General features: G+C 44.4%; 1 protein-coding gene across 1 annotated transcript in view; it reads left to right on the top strand.

The window, feature by feature from the left end:
- Window positions 1-17,125, top strand: part of B4GALT1 (beta-1,4-galactosyltransferase 1) — a 52,017-nt gene extending 34,892 nt beyond the window's left edge. The window contains exons 3-6 of the mRNA XM_079112370.1: window positions 9,015-9,202; window positions 11,809-11,931; window positions 13,884-13,988; window positions 14,194-17,125. Coding sequence (XP_078968496.1) covers window positions 9,015-9,202; window positions 11,809-11,931; window positions 13,884-13,988; window positions 14,194-14,326 — 549 coding nt within the window. The 3' untranslated portion in view covers window positions 14,327-17,125. The remainder of the gene's footprint in view (window positions 1-9,014; window positions 9,203-11,808; window positions 11,932-13,883; window positions 13,989-14,193) is intronic.
- Window positions 17,126-18,305: the final 1,180 nt, after the last annotated feature.

Below are 18,305 nucleotides of genomic sequence, written 5' to 3'. Positions count from 1 at the left end.
GAGGGTAGTAGGTAACAGATAATGATGTGGGTCGGATGTCAGAGGACCAACTTGTGCCTATATGCTCCTTCAGAGGGGGATTATATCTCAAGATCACAGACAGGGTGAACTTTCACAAGTTTTAGGACTTGTACTCCTGTCCATAGGAAGCTATTAACCACTCCTATTTGCTATTGGCCCCTCTAACCACCATAACAGCTTATATCTCAAAATTGGGGCATTGGAGGGATGTACAGTAGAGATGGAGAAGAGCAAGTGTGGTTCTTTGTCCTCAGGGTCTTCAGTCCTCCTGCCTTAGCCACCAGTATGTGACAGTCCCATTAGGGTCTGTTACAGTTTGGATCTGGAATATCCCCCAGAGACTTACGTGTTAAAGGCTTTGGGGAAGTGATTTGGATCATGAGGGCTCTAACCTCATCAATGGATTAATATACTGATGGATTAATAATTTGATGGTGTTATTGGGATATGGTGAAAACTGTAGGAAGTGGAGCCTAGTCAGAGGAAGTGGGTCACTGAGGGCATGTCTTGGAAAGATACATCTTGTCCCCAGTCCCTCCTTCTCTCTGCTTCTTGGCTGCCATGAGCTGAGAAACTTCCTTCCACAATGCCCTTTAGCCATGATGTTCTGCCTCACTTCAGACCCAAAAGCAATGGAGCCAGCCAACCATGGACTGAAACCTCTAAAACTGTGAGCCAAAATAAATCCTCCTATTAAGTTGTTTTTCTCAGGTATTTTGTCCCAGTGACAAAAACCTGACTAACACAGGGTCCCAGAACATCCCTCTCTTGAAGCTAAGGGTGCTGCTCTGAGACATGAACTCCTACCTTAAGTCCAGCACCAGGGCCTTGATGTAGAGATGGATGTCAAGGTATGAACTGGCATGCACATTGTACTTCCTCATACTTGGGTCAGAAAAGGAAGCTATAAAACCACCCAAGGTGAAGGGAAGGCAGGTTGCCACCTGTCAGTACTAGTCCTGAAAACTAAAATGCAGGATGCTTGTGGGATTACTTCTCATAAAAATTACAAAATGGGTGAGGAATGCAGGCACAGCTGGCCAAGTAGGTGCGTCATAACCGTGACAGCCTTTTGCCCCAGCTCCACTAACCAGGAGTGGTATCTCTGGTTCCATTATATACCTTCTGGTGCCTCTAGTCTCCTCACTCAGCTGCCCAAGTTATTTCTAGTTCTAACCATGTTACTCCCTCTCTTACAACCTTCTGTATGTCCTTACTGACCACAGGCAAGGGTCTAAATGGTCTAAAGCCCTGAGCCTGGCATCTGAGACCATCTGCTCTATGATGCTGATCTACCTCCAGCCCCTTACTCCTCATTCCCCTTCACACACTGTGTGCCACAGCCACACTGGATTCTGCATCCTCATCCTGACTTCTGTTCTCCCCTGTTTGTGTCCTTGCTTATGTTGGCCCCTCTGCCTGCTTTCCTCCCCCAGCGGCTGTCTTTCTAAGCATCTTTTTAAGCACTGCCCCACCCCTCACAACCCTGACCTCATTAGCTCTGTAAACTAGAACTGTCTTCTCCCTCCCTATTGTTCCCAGGCCACTTGGCAGTTTCTAGAAAGGAATGATTATCTATGTTTATACCTCATCCCAGTCCCTGCTCTCCCTGTCCCCTAGGCCTGACTCCTTCCCACCTCCCTGACCATGCAGCTCTTATAGAGTCCACTGTAGACTTGATCCAGAGCTTGGAACATGGAGCGTCTCTCTGTGACTCCTGCCCATTTATTTCCACCCACTCTCAGGACCCCTTGATGTGGGTCCTCTGGCTGGGTCTGTGTCTTTTAGAGGTGAGGCCTCCTCTCCTGACCTGACCAGATAGTGACCCTGGGGAACATGCACAGCCCTTCCCTGGGGCCTCTCCCTCAAGCTTCCTGCTCAGTGTTGACCAGGGTACAAGCTGCCTATGACACAGTCCTCCAGGTGACCACCCTTTTCAGGAAAACTATGGACAGCCTGCTTATTCATGGTCATAAACTCATTTATGGCCCTTTAAATTTTGACCACCATAGCCCTCCAGTAAGCCAAATGGGTCTTATTGTTCCTGCTCAGGGAAGACTGCAAAGGTGAGTGCGGAGCTGGAATTTGAACAAAGATTACCTGAGGCCTAAGGAATGCCCCACCTTACCTATTTACTACCAGAACATCCCACATATACTTGCCAACACTATTTCCTTAGGTCACAAGAGTGGGGTGGAGTGAGTAACAAACACAAAGCCCCTGGGAGCCTTTCCTGCTGATTATACTGCCAGGTAGACCCTGGTCTACAGGGAAAGTAGAGGGAGTACCCAGCTTACTGTCCTGAGGAATCTTTGGCTTTGAAATTTCTTCACTCTCCTTTTCATCTGTACACTCTTTTAGGGTGATAGGAACTATCACAAGGCTGCCTGTGAATGGATTTATAGAAATCCTTCATATCCTTAGTGCACGAGGGTTTCTGTCCAGATAGCTGTTCCTACACATGGTCAAGATCAAGTAGGGTTGAAGCAGACCCCTGGGTCCACCCCATTAGTGAGGACTGCTGCCTGAGCTGTGGCCCCAACTGACTTGGTTTCTGCCTTGATCATCTGTCTCTGTCTACCACCCCTCACCCCTGCCTTCCATTTCCTCCCTGAGCTGCCTGTGCCCAGGTGAATACATGTGGGATGGAGCTTTGTCCTGCAGCCTCCAATTCCTTGGACCTCTCAGAGGCTGCAGAGGTGGAAGTGGCATGGGAGAGCTGGCAGTATCTGTGCCTCCACTGTTTGAGTGCTGTCCCTTTGCTCTGTTCTTCCCTTGATGGCCATGTCTCTCCGTTCTCCTGGGGAATGTGTTGAAATACTTATGGGTATTCATATTTCTGGTGAGTTGCCTCCCTGGAGATTGTTCTAGGAAATGCCATTTTCTCTACTCACCCTTGACTCTGTGACAAGGAAACAACTAGGATGCTGCCTTTTCCCTGGAACAAGGGGTGGTCAGAATGGGCCCCTTTTCCTTTATAGCCTTGACACATGCCTTTCTCTCCCTTTTACCTCTCTCCCTTGCATCCATCCTTCTCTCTTTTTTTCCCTTCTAGCAGGGGCCTTTTGCCTTTACTTGTTAATCCTGCTTATAGCAAAGCAAGCTGAAGGAGGAGTTCCTCTCTGTGGTCCGCTTCTTAATCTCCACCTACCTTCTCTTCTGTACTCTCCGTCTTCCATAAAGAGAGAGAGAGGAAGGCCGACTTAACTACCGCTGCCACCCTAACTACTGCTGCCATCGCTGCTGCCACCGCTGCTGCCACCACCCTGGTAATGTCCTCAAATCAAACCCAGCACCAAGGCCTGCTGGTCAGAAGGAAGCTATGTGAACAATCCTGTGAGTGTGCTGTCCTCCCACCCTGTGGTGTCCCAGGCAAGGGCGGGTCTTCTGTGGGCTCGCTTGGAAACACTGAGATTGCTGGAAGTCTGCTCATTGTGTAGAGGTCTGAGAGACTTTGCCTTCTTTTAATTAAACCAGAGTTGAGCTCATACCATGTGTATATAAATATTTATGTCTTGCTTTTTTCTTAAATTCCATATCATCAGCATCTTCTCATGTTGTTTCATAGTATTCATATTCATTATGTTCCATGCTTTCATAGTAGCTGATCATAGAGTTCTTAGAATGAACTTAGCCTTTCCTCTATGAAAAGACTGTAAGTAATACCATATTGAACATCTTTAAGTCTGACATTTACTCTGTGTTGGCTTCTTCCACGATTAGTGTCATCTCCCCAGGCTAGATTTTCAGATATAGGAGTATGGATTCAGAAATAGTTCACATGTTTTAGTAGCTCTTAATACAGATGGTCAATTAATTTCTGAAAGAAAAGTTCTATCTGAAAAGTATTTTTCTCCAACTTATATCTTAAACATTTTGGAAGTACTTAATGCCTCCCTCTTGTACCTTCTGCAGAAAGGAAGAAAGGTCTCAGTACCTCTTTGGGAAGAGGAAGGCATCCCACTCTGGCTTCAGTGGAGCTGGGTCAAAACTTTCCTTGATGTGTACCTCACCTGGAATTTCTGCTGAGTTTTTGGCTCTGTGAGCTCTGTCCCTTTGGCCTGTGTCCTGTGCAGCAGGAGTCAAGGATGTGGTGTTCACTCTACTCTTGTGAGTGATTACTTTGACTGACAGAGAGCTGTTTCCTCAGCCTGGTTCCTGATCCTCAAGAGCCCAATTCTTTCACTCACTGAATGAAGAGCTTATGTCTCAGATCCAAGTTCTGTTGAAGTTTGTGTCTAAGTCCAGGGCTACCATATTATTATGGTTGAAAACCAGAATCCAACAGCTATGAACTCATGAATGAGTGGATATTAGCCCTCCACAAATTCAGCATTCATATAATCCCTGGTTCTTCCCAGTCATTTTCTGGGCATTACCTCCCTGCTGGTCTACTCTCCCAAGATCCTCATGTGGGCCTATAGAAATGTCCAGCCAGAGCTGCCTCAACCCTGATCTACCACCACCTTCTTACAACCCACTCAGCCAAGTTCCTTTCTCTCTGCATCTGAGCAGGCACAAAAATGCACTCAGATATGTCACTGCCTATGGACCTGCCTCTAGATCTGTGGTGTTCAGAGCCTGGGGTAACTATGGGCACCAGGTGGAGGTAGCTTTATTGGGCCATCCCTCATACATGTGTATGGGAGCAACCACATCTCTCTTTTCCCATGGAAATTCTGATTCACTGAGAATCTTGGCAGCAACCTCATTGATGTTCTGTCATTTGATGGAGGAAGAGGCCAGGTCTGTCCCCAAGCCATCATGGTCTAGGGATATGCCTGCTGGACACACACATGGGTCTGTCATCCAGGGAAGGCAGGGTGGTTGGACAGAAAAAGTCTTTCAGAGACTGTTAGGACTTGGACTTGGTGTGGGGACATGGCTTTCTGTAGTTGGTCATCTGTCCCTGTTGCAGTCAGGGTTATCTTACCCATAGCCAAGATTTTCCTAGGGATTAGACCAGACTCTGGTACCTGTCCTGAAATGTGCTCAGCATCTTTCTGCCCCAAAGGCTGCTTGCAGGTGCAGTACACATCCCCTGATGAGCCTCTGCATGGAGCCCCTGGGGAGGCATTTTCATCTACCCACTATTTTTGCCTGTGCTCCATGTCTCTCACATGAATCATACAACAGCTTCCTAACTAGTCTCCCTACCTTTATTTGGATTGAAGCATAAATCCCTCCTTGACATGCAGTCATACTTTAAGGCTTTCTCTGACCTGAATAAAGATAAAGTCTAAGTACCTTAGCAAGTGTCTATCTAACCTGCCTCCCTCCCTCCCGACCTTCAGGTCTTGTTCTGACTTCTCCTGTTCTAAATTTTGTAGTTCCTTGAATGCTCCCTTTTCTTCAGAACCTTTACAAATACTCTCACCGTGCAATGGCTTTCTCTACTCCTAGAACTGTCTTCTCCCTCCCATCCCCTCCCCCTGAGTCTGGTCTCATTCTGCAATGGCCTTTGCTCAGTTATTTGGGGATTTTAGGTATACGCCCCCCCCCCCTTTTTTTTTCTTCCCATATTCTCCCTCTAAGAGCAGCCAGTTAGCCTGGAAGGAAGGGATAACTATAACTCTTATCTACCAACAAAAGGTGAAAGCCCACCTTTAAAATCTGGGGTTTGCTGGGGGCAGTGGCGCATGCTTGTAATCCCAGCAACTCAGAAGGCAGAAGGCAGGAGGATTGTGAGTTCAAAGCCAGACCCAGCAACTTAGCAAGACCCTATCTAAAAATAAAATTTAAAAAGGGCTGGGGATGTTGCTCAGTGGTTAAGTGCCTCTGGATTCAATCCCTGGTACCCCCATCCAACACCCCCCACAAATATGGGGCTTTAAAATGACATCTGCTTCCAGTGCTGGTTTCTCTTCACCAAGTGTGACTTCCCATGCACTTCATAGATCTCTAAAGGTCCCTGACTTTCTCCTGCTGTTGAAGACTAATCATGTGAGCCATAGGCTTATTAACTTAAGCCTTAAGCCTTTTCCAAAACTCTCCCTCCATCAGAACAACAGGATTTGGGGGAGGAATCTTGAGGAATCTTGAAGCTGTTTAGGAAGGACACAAGCAACCACTAGAGAAGGTGGAGTCTCCACATTGGATCCTTGAGAGGCATTTTGAAAGGATTGATGGTTCAAGGTGGATGGGAAAACCTGTCCCTGTCATTGTGATAGTAGCTAACTTGTCACCGAGCAGTGTGCCAAAGTCTTTTCATGTGTTGTCTCATTTAATACAACCCCCCTGGTATCATCCCATGACACAAAATAGGAAACTAAGTCTTAGAGGTGTAATTTGCCCAAAGTTACTTAGCTAATAATAAGCTGGCATTCCTGGGATAAAAATGTGTGTGTCTGTCACACTTTAATATTTGACGTGGCCTAATAGTAAGTGCTTGATATATGTGCACTTGAGTGAATGAAGTAGCAGATGCAGGCAGTGAATGTGCCTGGTGAGGACAGGAGGGAATGAGGCTGGGGATCTTCCCACCCCTGTGGAAGATGAGCACCTCCTGTCAGTGGAAGGTGAGGTGCCAGACTTGTCTTCCTTGTCATGAACAGTAAGTACTCAGTGCTTCCTTTTTCTGAAATCCCAAGGAAGAAGAAGACACACTTTCCTCATCTACCCTTCTATTAATCTGGTGTTCCTAGGGGACCAGGTAGATAATAGCACCCACTAATGTACCATGCACTTCTTTTCTTCCTGGATCATACAAATGAGGCCCTGCTAAGAGGATGGGAGAAGTGATGTGTAACTCTGGTTATTTTGGAAAATTGCCTGACCAGTTCTAAGTGTGGGCTAGACACTGGGTTGCCTTTCTGAGTCTGAAGGAACTGTTAGGCCATCCATGAGGAAAGGGACAGAAGCAGATCTGTTTGGGCTTCTCCTCCAGGTTGTCATTGTTCATGGGACTTGGCCCCAGGGTGCTCTTTCATGGTTCCAAATTTCTAGTTCCCAGGAAGTGAAGTTTGCTTAGTTCAATCTCTTTTAGGCATCTGATAGAAAAAACAGTCTTGGCCAGCAGGTCCTGTGGTACAGAGATGGCCATCAAGACCCCCTTGCACCAGTTTCTGGGGAGTGTACCAAGAGAACGGGCATGGCGTGAGCTGGGCAGCCAGCCTTGGAGTCTTCTGCACAGGTGTAAAATACTTTGTGGGAACACCTCCTGTTCACTTGTTAGAAAAATGGTCAGGGGGGCTTCATGTTCAAAAAAGTAAGCCTGGATTGAGAGGAGAGGTGAGGGTGTTTATAGAATTATCAAGATGATAGATAGGCCATGCATATAGGAACACTTATACTGATATATGATATTCTAATGAATATTGGCATTATGTTTTATAAAAACAATAATTTTAATAACTACATAGTTTTCATATGTAATTTCTAAAGTGTGAACTTCTTTTTGCCCCATGACCTACATGGAATTCGCTGGGCCCTGAATTCCAAATTGACTCATACCTGATGGGGCAGTGTGCCTTTGGGCACAGCCTTCTCCTTTCACCATGCATGGTTGGAAAGGTTTGTCAGAAGCTGAAGAAAGGCATTCTTAAGTGTAACATGTTTCCTTAGTTCATTTACTATTCTCTTGGCTGCTTTTTCTGACTTCCTGGTAATCTGTCATTCTCTAAGTAGTTTGTTTCTGAGTTACCTGCCTAGTGCTCTGCAGCAATGAGGCATGAGTGCACTATGTACACACACAGGCAGCATTGCAGAGTACCAGTTTCCAAGTACTCTTTCAGGGGCATGGAGAGAACTTACATGCCACACTTTTGAGATTATGTAATGATTGCAAGCCCTTATGGAACATTTTCTTTTCAAAGGAGAGGACCTTTATTTGTTGACCTGAAGAGTTGTGGGGAAAAGTATTGAGGATTCCAAAGTGTTGGACCTTTGTTTCCTCATGGTGTTATTATGAAGTCAGGATGAGAAACATGTATTGAAGAACTTTGTGAACTGCTAAGTATGAGGGGTGATAGTTGCAGCATTGGGACCGTCCCTACTAATCTAAGACCATAGGAATATATGAACAGAACCCCCTTCCTTTAGTTGGAGCTTCCCTGAAAGGGTTGCCATCTGCCATTGTATGTTGAAATGCATTCATTCATCCATCCATCTTTCATTCATTCATCTAGCCAGCCAACAACTATTGATTGAGCTCTTATTATATGACAGTGGGACACTATGTGAATAAAGAACATAAGATCCTACCCTTTATTGAACTTACATTCTAGTGGGGGACACTGAAAATAAATAAAATAAGTCAATAAAATATGAATTAACTTTATACCACTTGGTGCTTTGGACCCCAATTCCTTCTCTCTCCTATCTTCTTGTTCTGTCATGGTGTGTATCAAACTGCTTCCTACCCTATGCTATGAGCACCATGGGGGCAGAGGTTGAGTTAGGTTCACCGTGTTTCTCAGTTGTCTAGTTTAGCGCCCAGAAGGCACACAATTGGTCACCAAACCATAATCAACCTCATATAAGAGGGTAGAAATGAAAAATCCCAACTGTCACCAATTTCATGTTTATCTTTCTTGGAGTTAACCTATTTGTGATATATATGTATGTATGTATGCAAAAACATGTAATGATACATTTGTTTAAATGCCTTTTTATTTACCTTTTCTTTTAGAGCGTCCTTATTTTTTTTTAACAGCTCTATTCCATTATATGCTTGCACCATGACTTATTTAACCAATTCCCTAGGGATGCTTATGTCCTTGTTTGCAGTCTTCACTGTGATGCACACTCTGGAGTGAACAGCATTTTTCAGCTATTTGCATACATGCAAGTCTTTCTGCATGCAAACTCTACAGGTGGGATTGCTGACTAAGAAGGTTGGCACTCAGGATTGATTTATGAAGTAAAGGCAGAAAAAATGAGGCCCAAGAGTTGACTAATGACCACATGTAGCAGACAAGTCACTGGTTCCTGTGAATGTTCTGCTCACCTGTCTTATGGCCTCTGATATCAGGTTTTTTTTGCTTCTGTACCAGGCTGGAGACACCATGTTCAATCGTGCGAAGCTCCTCAATATTGGTTTTCAAGAAGCCCTGAAGGACTATGACTACAACTGCTTTGTGTTCAGTGATGTAGACCTCATTCCAATGGATGACCACAATGCCTACAGGTGTTTCTCACAGCCACGGCACATTTCAGTTGCAATGGACAAGTTTGGATTTAGGTAAGAGATGTGCAGCCAGAGTGTGCAGTAGACTCTTACATATTGACTAAGAAATGCAGTTCTTCTAGACTCTTCAGGAGAATGCTCTCTCTGAGAAATAGCAGCTTTTTAAGCCTAGAGTCAGTTTTCATTTAAGAAGGAAAGAGCAATCCAGAAATGCCTATAATCTCTTTGCATGTAGATGAGATCAATTTTTAATGTTTGGGATCATTCTTACCTTTAGGCTCCAAACTGTTGCTAGATTTCCTTGATTTCTACTCTTCTCTGCTCCCACACAGTTTGGAAAGCAAATTGAAATAATCCCCTCATCACCACCACTGAATTCTTAAGTTTGGATGCCTCAGCAGATATCTCTTGGCACTTTAAGAAGGAACATGACTCTGTTCCAACAGTACATGCTTCTGCTTACGCATGGAGCCCAAACTTTTCCACCAAAATGCCCCTACTGAGGAGGCCAGTGATACCTGTCCCAGGGCCAAGGGTTTAATCCAAAACATATTGACATGTGAACTGTGACCTTGATGTCCATTGTTCTATCTTAAAAGTAAATAAATGTGCGTTTTATCAACAATTTATTCATATTTGTATTAACATCAAATTATTTTAAATCACCCATAAGCTGACTAATATAATCCTTCCCTTCTTTGCTTTAAGTAGACTTGATGCTCCAGGAAGTTATGCTGCAGGATACTCTGTCTGTTCGGTATCCCTGTTTTAGGCCAAATAACCAACAAAATTGGCCTGTGCGGGTAGTAGTTCCTTTGTGTAGATACAACTACTTTCTGTCAGATTCATTTCGTTCTCATCCTTTTTTCCTACCCACCCTGGCTTGGGGCCATGATGGCTGGGGGAGTAATAGGTCTTCCCCCAGATCAAAGCTATTCAGGTGCTAAATCTGCTGTCTTGAAGGAAAATTAATGTAATATTATTTTTAGACTCTTCAATAATCACTCTGGACCCTCTATCCCTCCTTTTCTGTGAATCTTCCTCTCTTTGAAATACACAGGTTCATCCCCTGACCCCTCTTATTCTTCCCTTGAAGCACAATGGTGGACCAGGATGGGGCCCAAGTGATCACCCAGTTCTTTTCCACAGCACCATGTTGGTTTACAGAGAACCAGTCAGGTTTAGGGGATGGAGCAGGTAGATAAGAGAAATCAGTAGAGGCAGCAAAACCAAAACTTATTCACTCAGTGTATACTTCCACTGAAGTAGCTAAGAATCCATTTTTGTAAAAACAGTGATTATCAAAATACATTATTGGTCTGGCCACCTCTGTTCCTCTGTTGCTAGACAGTAGTTTAAGGTATACCAAAAGGTGGATGGATGACTTGGCCCCTGAGTGATGACACCTAATTACAAATAGATTACTTTCAACTTATTAAGGCAGGCCCCCAAGAATCTTTGCTTATGGATACTTATGGTCAGAATTCCTGAATGTATTTGAAAATAATAGTTATATCTTAAATTTCCACTGTTCTATATGATTTGAGTGACTTCCCTTCAAAGTCTGAGCTGGAGTTTTCCTTAGTTTATGTGATAGATTTTAGTCTCTTTGGAGTCTAGTAAGAGCCTGAGTCTGATGATTTGGAGCAGACTGAAGCACTTGGTAGACCCACAGGAAGGCCTTTGCATGACCTTTGAGGCATGTCCTGATTCTTGATAGAAATATCAAGTGCTTATTCTGTGCTTATTCTGTGTCCTTCAGGAGTCTACTATTCATAGCCATTTAAATATTGAAATACAAAAAGGTAAGGAATGATGAGAGCCCAGGTACCCTACTACTTGGAAATGTAAAAGTAGATTTGTTGCTATGCATTTTGCTAAGTCAGGATAAAGTAGAAATTTCAAAGAAAAGTTTGTTTGAGCAAATTTCCAGCAAAGGCACCTCAGCTGTTAGGGTTAGTGTTTAAGATAGTAAGCCTTTGGAAGAACGAACACTAATTGGTAGGTAGGATGGAGTGGGAAGGGGGACGTGATAGAGTGGGCATGGGGAGACTTCAAAACAATCTCAGATTCAGGACATTCTGGATAAGGACTTCTTGCAAGAACAGGACACATAGAAAGCAGATTCCTGAGCCACACTGGAAGAATTAGGCTTATGCCCACTCTTGTCACTGAAATAGCAGTATTATTTAAAAAAAAAAAAAAGAAGGAAGGAAGGAAGGAAGGAAAGAAAGAAAGAAAGAAAGAAAGAAAGAAAGAAAGAAAGAAAGAAAGAAAGAAAGAAAGAAAGAAAGAAGGGAAAGAAAGAAAAATTACAAGGGGAAAAAAAAAAGAAATAGCACTATTATTAGAAAAAGGAAGATTTTGTGTTTTGATACCTGTGTCTTCTCTAAAATAACCTAAGCCCTAACATAAAAGCAAAACAGGACAGGGAATATAGCTCAGTGGTACAGCACTTGCCTAGCATATGTGAGATTCTGGGTTCAGTCCCCAGTATTGCAAAAAATAGAAGACGACGAAAGAAAGAAAGAAAGAAAGATCATCATAAATCTCCCATCAAAAAGAAAAAAAAAAAAACTTTTAAAAGTGTTAATTCAGCAAGCTTTCTTTCAGTAATGTCAAGGTTTACTAACCATGGGTTCTCTGTTTTTTTCCCCCAGCCTACCGTACGTTCAGTATTTTGGAGGTGTCTCTGCTCTAAGTAAACAACAGTTTCTGACCATCAATGGATTTCCTAATAATTATTGGGGCTGGGGAGGAGAAGATGATGACATCTTTAACAGGTAATAGTCACAACCTAGATCTCTTTCTCCCCTGTGAACCTTCACTTCCAGTGCTTCCAGTGCTTATTCATTCTGCAAGGATTGATCCTCAGGAGAGCTGAAGTCCCCACTCAGCCTAGATGCTTAGATTTATGTTCCTATAGATACTGATCAGAATCTTTAGGAAAAAATGAGCTAAGATTTTTGGATTAGCCTTGGAAAATATAAAATGAGAAATAACATGTCATTGTGGCCTTCTTTCAGTGGCAAACAATTTTCCCTGGGAAGAATCATGACTTTCCTCACAGAATCTTTGCTGCTATATCTTTATTTGGAACATTATTACCATAAAGAAGATAAAAGTAATCCAATGAACTTTTGTGGACCCACCTGTTCCGTAACTGTCATGCCATGGCCAGTCCTGCCCCATCTATATCCCAGGGCTCTTCTATGCTGATAGACCTTTATCCTGTGGTTGTCATTGCAGGTAGTAAAAAACCATCTATCAGAGGTATTTAAAACTGTACTCTGCTTAGTCCTCCCTGATAATGGAGCCTTCAGTCCTGCCTCTGGGAGCCAGTCTGAACTTGTCACTGAGATTCATATTAGAATATACCCAGGTGCAGCCTTCCTAAATTGGAACACATTATTTAACAGATGGTGTCTGTCAAAGCAACACCCAAATCATTAAAGGTTACCATTGTGTGAAAACTTGACATAGACCCAGGTCTTTAATACAGGCCTTGTAGAGAACTCCAGTTTTAGGATATGCAGACTGGCTACTAAGCATGCATATGTTAAGCATCTACTACATACAGAGCAAGCCTTGTGCCAGACAGGCCTAGGAAAGCAGACACTGAAGACCTGCACACAGGGTCCAGACAGAAACAAACCTGCTTCCACAGAGCCACACCTGGGCAGTCATTCTAACTGCTGTGATAGTATACTGGGCTGATAGGAAACCACAGAGTTGAAAGGTCAGGATGGTTGGGGGCAGAGAGAACATCAAATACTGCTACTCTAAGCTGGTGGAACTAGAAAAATGGTGATGTGTAAAGCAGCTTTCTTATAAAGTTTCACGCCTTCTTACTATATACCTGGCCCTAGGATCTGCACTCAGAGGAGGGCAGGGCTAGAAAGCTGTGGGTCATCCAGGATCAGTCAGTCCTGCCTCTGACTTTGGTGCTCTACTGTCAAGGCTTTGATTTTGGTCCTCATTCTTTTCTCTGGACCAACTCAAGATTCCTCCACCCTGTTCTGGTTACCTCTAGTCTTGTTGTCTGCTCTCCCATTCTTAAACTATGCACCAGAGAGACTTTGCCATGGTCAAAACCATTTGGAAAATGCTGCACATTGTAACCCTCAGGCCCTGGCACTGTTCCTTGGTATGCTCTGAGGCCTCCATGATTTAGCCTTTGCCCTTCTTTTCAGTCTCACCACTTGTCACTTTCTAGCCCTAACCCTTTCTAGCAGTCTCTGGAAACTTCTCTTGTTCCCTGAGGGCACCCCTGAGGTCTGTACTTCCTCTTACCTCTGTGTCTTGCCAGTGCTATCCTGGCTGCCCAAACTGCTCTGGCCAACACAAACCTCTTCATCCTCATGACTTCGTTCTGCTGCCTCACTGAGGTGGACTTAGTTATTTCTTTCTCTGTGCCCCTTGACCCCACCTTCCCCTTCTCACTTCCAGCCTGTCACCAAAGGCCCATGTTCTGAGTATCCACACTGAGGTTCTGTAAGGGCAGACACCCTCATGCTAGGTAGCCCCGCAAACTGTAGAACCAGTCATGAAAGAACATGGAGTAGGACTTGAGTTTAAACCAGTGTCCTGCTGGGCTGGGTCTTATTGTGATGCTGGGGTTTGAGACCAGCAAGCAGGGCTGATAGATGGGGCAACAGTCTTGCAGCTGGGACTATCAGACCCAAGCCTAATGGCGCACCTCTGTGTTAATAACCTGTCCCTTTGCTCTTTGCAGATTAGTTTTTAGAGGAATGTCTATATCTCGCCCAAATGCTGTGATTGGGAGGTGTCGCATGATCCGACACATGAGAGACAAGAAAAATGAACCTAATCCTCAGAGGTGCGTTCTGTATTCATTTGTACTCCATCTTTTCCCCACTTTAGAAAGGGACAGGCTGTGTAGGACATGTGTTCTGGAGAGGGCTCTGTGCCTACAGGGAAATGGAGGCATTCAGTTTGGGCAGGGGTCGAGTGGGAAGGAGTGTTTGGGGGAGAAAAACAGATGTTTAATGGTCTCTTCCCTTTACCCTTTTTTTTCCTCATAGGTTTGACCGAATTGCACACACAAGGGATACAATGCGCTTTGATGGTTTGAACTCACTCACCTACCAGGTGTTGGACATACAGAGATACCCATTGTATACCAAAATCACAGTGGACATCGGTACACCAAGCTAGCATCTTGGTGCAAATAAGAGACCTGAAAATGGCCAGGGACCACTGCTGTGTCTCGGCCAGTCTGCTGGGCTGGTCCCTCTCATTTGTACAATCTGAGTGATAGGTCCTCTCACTCATCATTCAGATGCCTTTCCAGATGACCAGGACAAGTGGAATATTTTGCCCCCAACTTGGCTCGGCATATGACTTCTTAGCTGTACAAGGTGTTTGTCAGTGTAGAAACTGTCAGCCTTTGGGTGCTTCTTGACACTTTCACAATGTCACCCCAAAGAGTCAGAACTGTTTGCAGCTTGTTCCCACTGATAAAATAACTAAATTATGAAATGGGTAAGAATTTTGCTTTAAATCGTGGTGAATTTCATGAATTACTTCATGAAAAATTAGAAACTGCTGCTGAAATTGAATTGGTATGATATTGTTTGACAGTGTTTTAATAGAAAAACAAAATTTCAACTAGTTTCATGTTATGCGCCCCCCACTTCTTTTCAGTGGTGTGCAACTATCACTCTGTGTGTGTGAGTGTGTGTGTGTGTGTGTGTGTGTGTGTGTCTTAGCAAAAGAATTTTAAAACTTGAGCCTTGAACCTTTTGTCCTGCTAATGTGTGAATTCCAAGGCAACTTTAAGCCATCAGAGCGAAACCTTGGGGATTCTCACTTACAGTGGCCTATCTCCAGATTGTCTGGTTTCTGAATGTAAAGATTTTTTTAAGCAGCTTGTAGTATTTTAAAGAACGAAAAAAAATCAAGTTCTAATTATGATCTAGCTTGATTTTGTGTTGATCCAAATTTGCATAGCTGTTTAGTGTTAAGTCATGACAATTTATTTTTCTGGGCATGCTATGTAAACTTGAATTTCCTATGTATTTTTATTGTGGTGTTTTAAATGTAGGGAGGGAATCAAGCATTTTGGGGGCGGGGGTTGGGGTGGGGGGGATTATGTATGCTGTATTGGCCACAAATGGGCCTCTGATTTAGCTGGCAGGCCAGGTTTTATGAAGAGCAAAATCACCTTCAGTCTGTTGATGAGGGCTTGGCCTCCTGGTCAGCATTATCCTGCCAGACCTCTAGGGCAAAGACCTGGGAGACAGCCTCTGTCTACCTGAAAGAACTCCCCACTCCCCCACCCTCCCCAGGTGGGCTGGGTGGAGGGACCTCAGCCTCCTCCGACTGACCCCTCAGGGCCCTAGGCTGTGGGGCTGTAAAAAACAGCAGTCAGGTTGTTTACCACCCCTTAGCTCCACCCCAGCTGGAGGGAACCTTTGTTCTGGCAGGGCCGGCCTTCCAAGAGCCTCTGCCACCACACTCCCTGGCCCACTCTGCATTACCAGTTCTCCTCCTTCTTCCCCTTCCTCTTACCTGCCCTTCTCCTTCTTTCCTTCTTTACCCTTTTCATTCCTTGCCTCTTCCCTACTCCCTAAAACTTGCCTGCGGCACTCAGGGTCAAACAGACTATTCATTTTCCAGAATGACTGTGCCTTTTCATTAGAAATTTATAAAGTTCAGCTGAACCCACACCCGTCTCCTCCTGAGAACTCTGGTGCCTAAAACCTCCTGTCCCCTCTCAGGGTTTTAGCAGGTGCTCCCACCCCTGTTAATCCACAGGGGAGTCTTTCAGGAATGCAGGCCTCTGCTGGGGCATGTGTAGTCACCTGGGTAAAATGGCAAAAGGCATTTCCCCACAGAGACCTTTTCCAGGTCCAGCTTGGGCTGAGGTCCTAAGGTTTAGTTGCTTTATTCCAGGGTCGAGCCCTTTGCTGGTGGCAGCCAGGACCTCAAGCACTGCCCTCCAGGATACCTGCCCTGAATTTGGAGGCTGAGTTGTGCTTGGCCCTGTCCTACCTGTGCCTTTATAGCTTTTAGCATCTTAGATGCTAACTTGGTTCTTTTTCCAGACACCTTTGTATTGGTTAGAACTGACCTTCCTCTGCAGAAGCACCTGGGCTATGCAAAAAGTTTTCCTTATCAGTTCCCCATGCCTTAATAAGGAGATTATTAAAATTGAGACTGACTGCACTGAGAGTTTTTGGGAAATGCAGAGAGGTCTTTCTGTTTCCAGATCCTGACTCTTCCAAAGTGCCTTAAAAGAAAGGAAACAAATGCTCTGAGCGACTACTTCTTTGTTACTTCCTTTACTCTTAAACAAAATTCCACCTCCTCCCCCCTGCCCTGCTTTCTTTTCTTCCTATTATATATTCATACATATCAAGTATGTGTTTCATTCTCAGAAACAATGGAAAATTTACTTATCTTGCCCCGCCCCCAACTTGCTGACCTTCCAGTGCTCTCAGGCCTCTTTCCCCTCCCCCAGGTCGAAGGCATACCCACGACACAGTTAAGCCTGGATGTCTGCCTGGTGTGGGGTCCTTTGTCCTCCCTGGGGACTCCAGGGTTGAGGGCTCAAGAAGATTTCCCTTCACCTGGGAGTTATCATCACTGAGTTGTCATGCTGTGCCTTTCTCTAAGTCTGTAAATCCTATGGCTAGTGACCCTTTGTCAAGTGGCCTTTAGGAAGGATCAGAGGGCAGAAGTGGCAGTGGAAGGTAAAGGAAATGCTGTGCTGGCCTTTAGCCTGGGCAGGGTTGACCACTGGGGCTGGGTGTGGGCTGTCCCATACAGCCAGGATGACAGCTTTCATATTCTAAAGACTTGTGCTATGTATTTTGATTTTCCATGTACGCAAATGCTTCTATTTACCATCGGGAGAGACTGTATCTGATTTTGGTGTTCAGAACAAACAACTGTATTTTTACCTTTGAAATCTAATAATATAACGTGAATAAATGACCCTATCTTTGTAAATTATGGTGGTTTCTCTTCTGATTTAAGGGTTTGGGCTCTTCCTGATCTGGGGCTGCCTACTGGGAGAATCTGAGGAAAGCAGAGATCTGCCTTGCCCATGCCTGCCTTGCTTACTGGCATCATGGCTGCAGGGCAGAGTGGGGGTATACACACCTTCCTGGAATCAGAAGTGTCGCCATCTGAGCTTCATTTTCTTATCTGGAAATGGGAATAATAACATAGAGACTTTTTTAAAACTTAAAAGAGATGATGTATCTAAACCAATGACTGACACCTACTCAGGTACTCACTTTATAGAATCTAGTAGGGTCCATTTCAAAATAGAATTTCCCCTAGCAGTTCTCTGGTCACATTCTGCTTCTTTTCAACAAATGCCAGGAAGTTCAGATGGAGATCTCAGAGCCATTTGCCAAAGGCGTTCCTAGTGTGACTTAAATGGTATTATCCAAAATAAGGTTTCTTGTCAACCCCAGGAAATTTAACCAGAGGCTCTAAAGTCTTAATTATTACCCTAGTACTTGAGATAGTAAGCGTCCCAGGTGCCTCCTTCTTGATGGCCCTGGACCAAAAGACACAAGTGTGTGGGACAGGAGACCTCTGTTGTCAGGCTGAGGAAGCTACAGGCTCTGCTGGATGAAGCTGACTGTGAGCATCAGTTAGAAAACAGGAGAGAGCAGGGTAGACCCTTGTGGCCATCTCAGACCACATGGCTGTCTCTATTCATCTATGTAATTACTGAAGGAATCCTTGCCTGGTTGCCTCAACCCTGAGCAGAGATGGCCAAGGTTTAAGATCTGACCATCAAACAGGATGCCTCTGATCCTTTGGCTGTAGTGTGTCTTACAGGGTTTGATGAAAAAAAATTTCATTTTTTTTCCTTCTCTTCTCACACTCTACTGCTCTCTATACTTTACTTCTCACACCAAATATGTTGGAATTTCTCCCAGCAAGCAATTCAGTGGACACCAGCTGGGTGTCCTACAGGCTAACTTACTGTGATATTATGTACCTATAGTTAGAATCAGATTCCATAGGCGAATCTGATAGGCAGTCATAGACTACCACTTTAGATGCCAACAGACAATAATAGGTTATGGGGTTCCCATGACTCCTTCCTTGAATTCAATTAGTTTGCTAGGATAGCTCACAGAACCCAGGGAAACACTTTTTTAGGTTCACT

Source organism: Sciurus vulgaris, assembly GCF_902686455.1.
Source record: "Sciurus vulgaris genome assembly, chromosome: 15".
NCBI lineage: Eukaryota > Metazoa > Chordata > Mammalia > Rodentia > Sciuridae > Sciurus > Sciurus vulgaris.
Note: the sequence above shows the minus strand (reverse complement) of the source record. Positions and strands in the feature narration are given on the sequence as shown.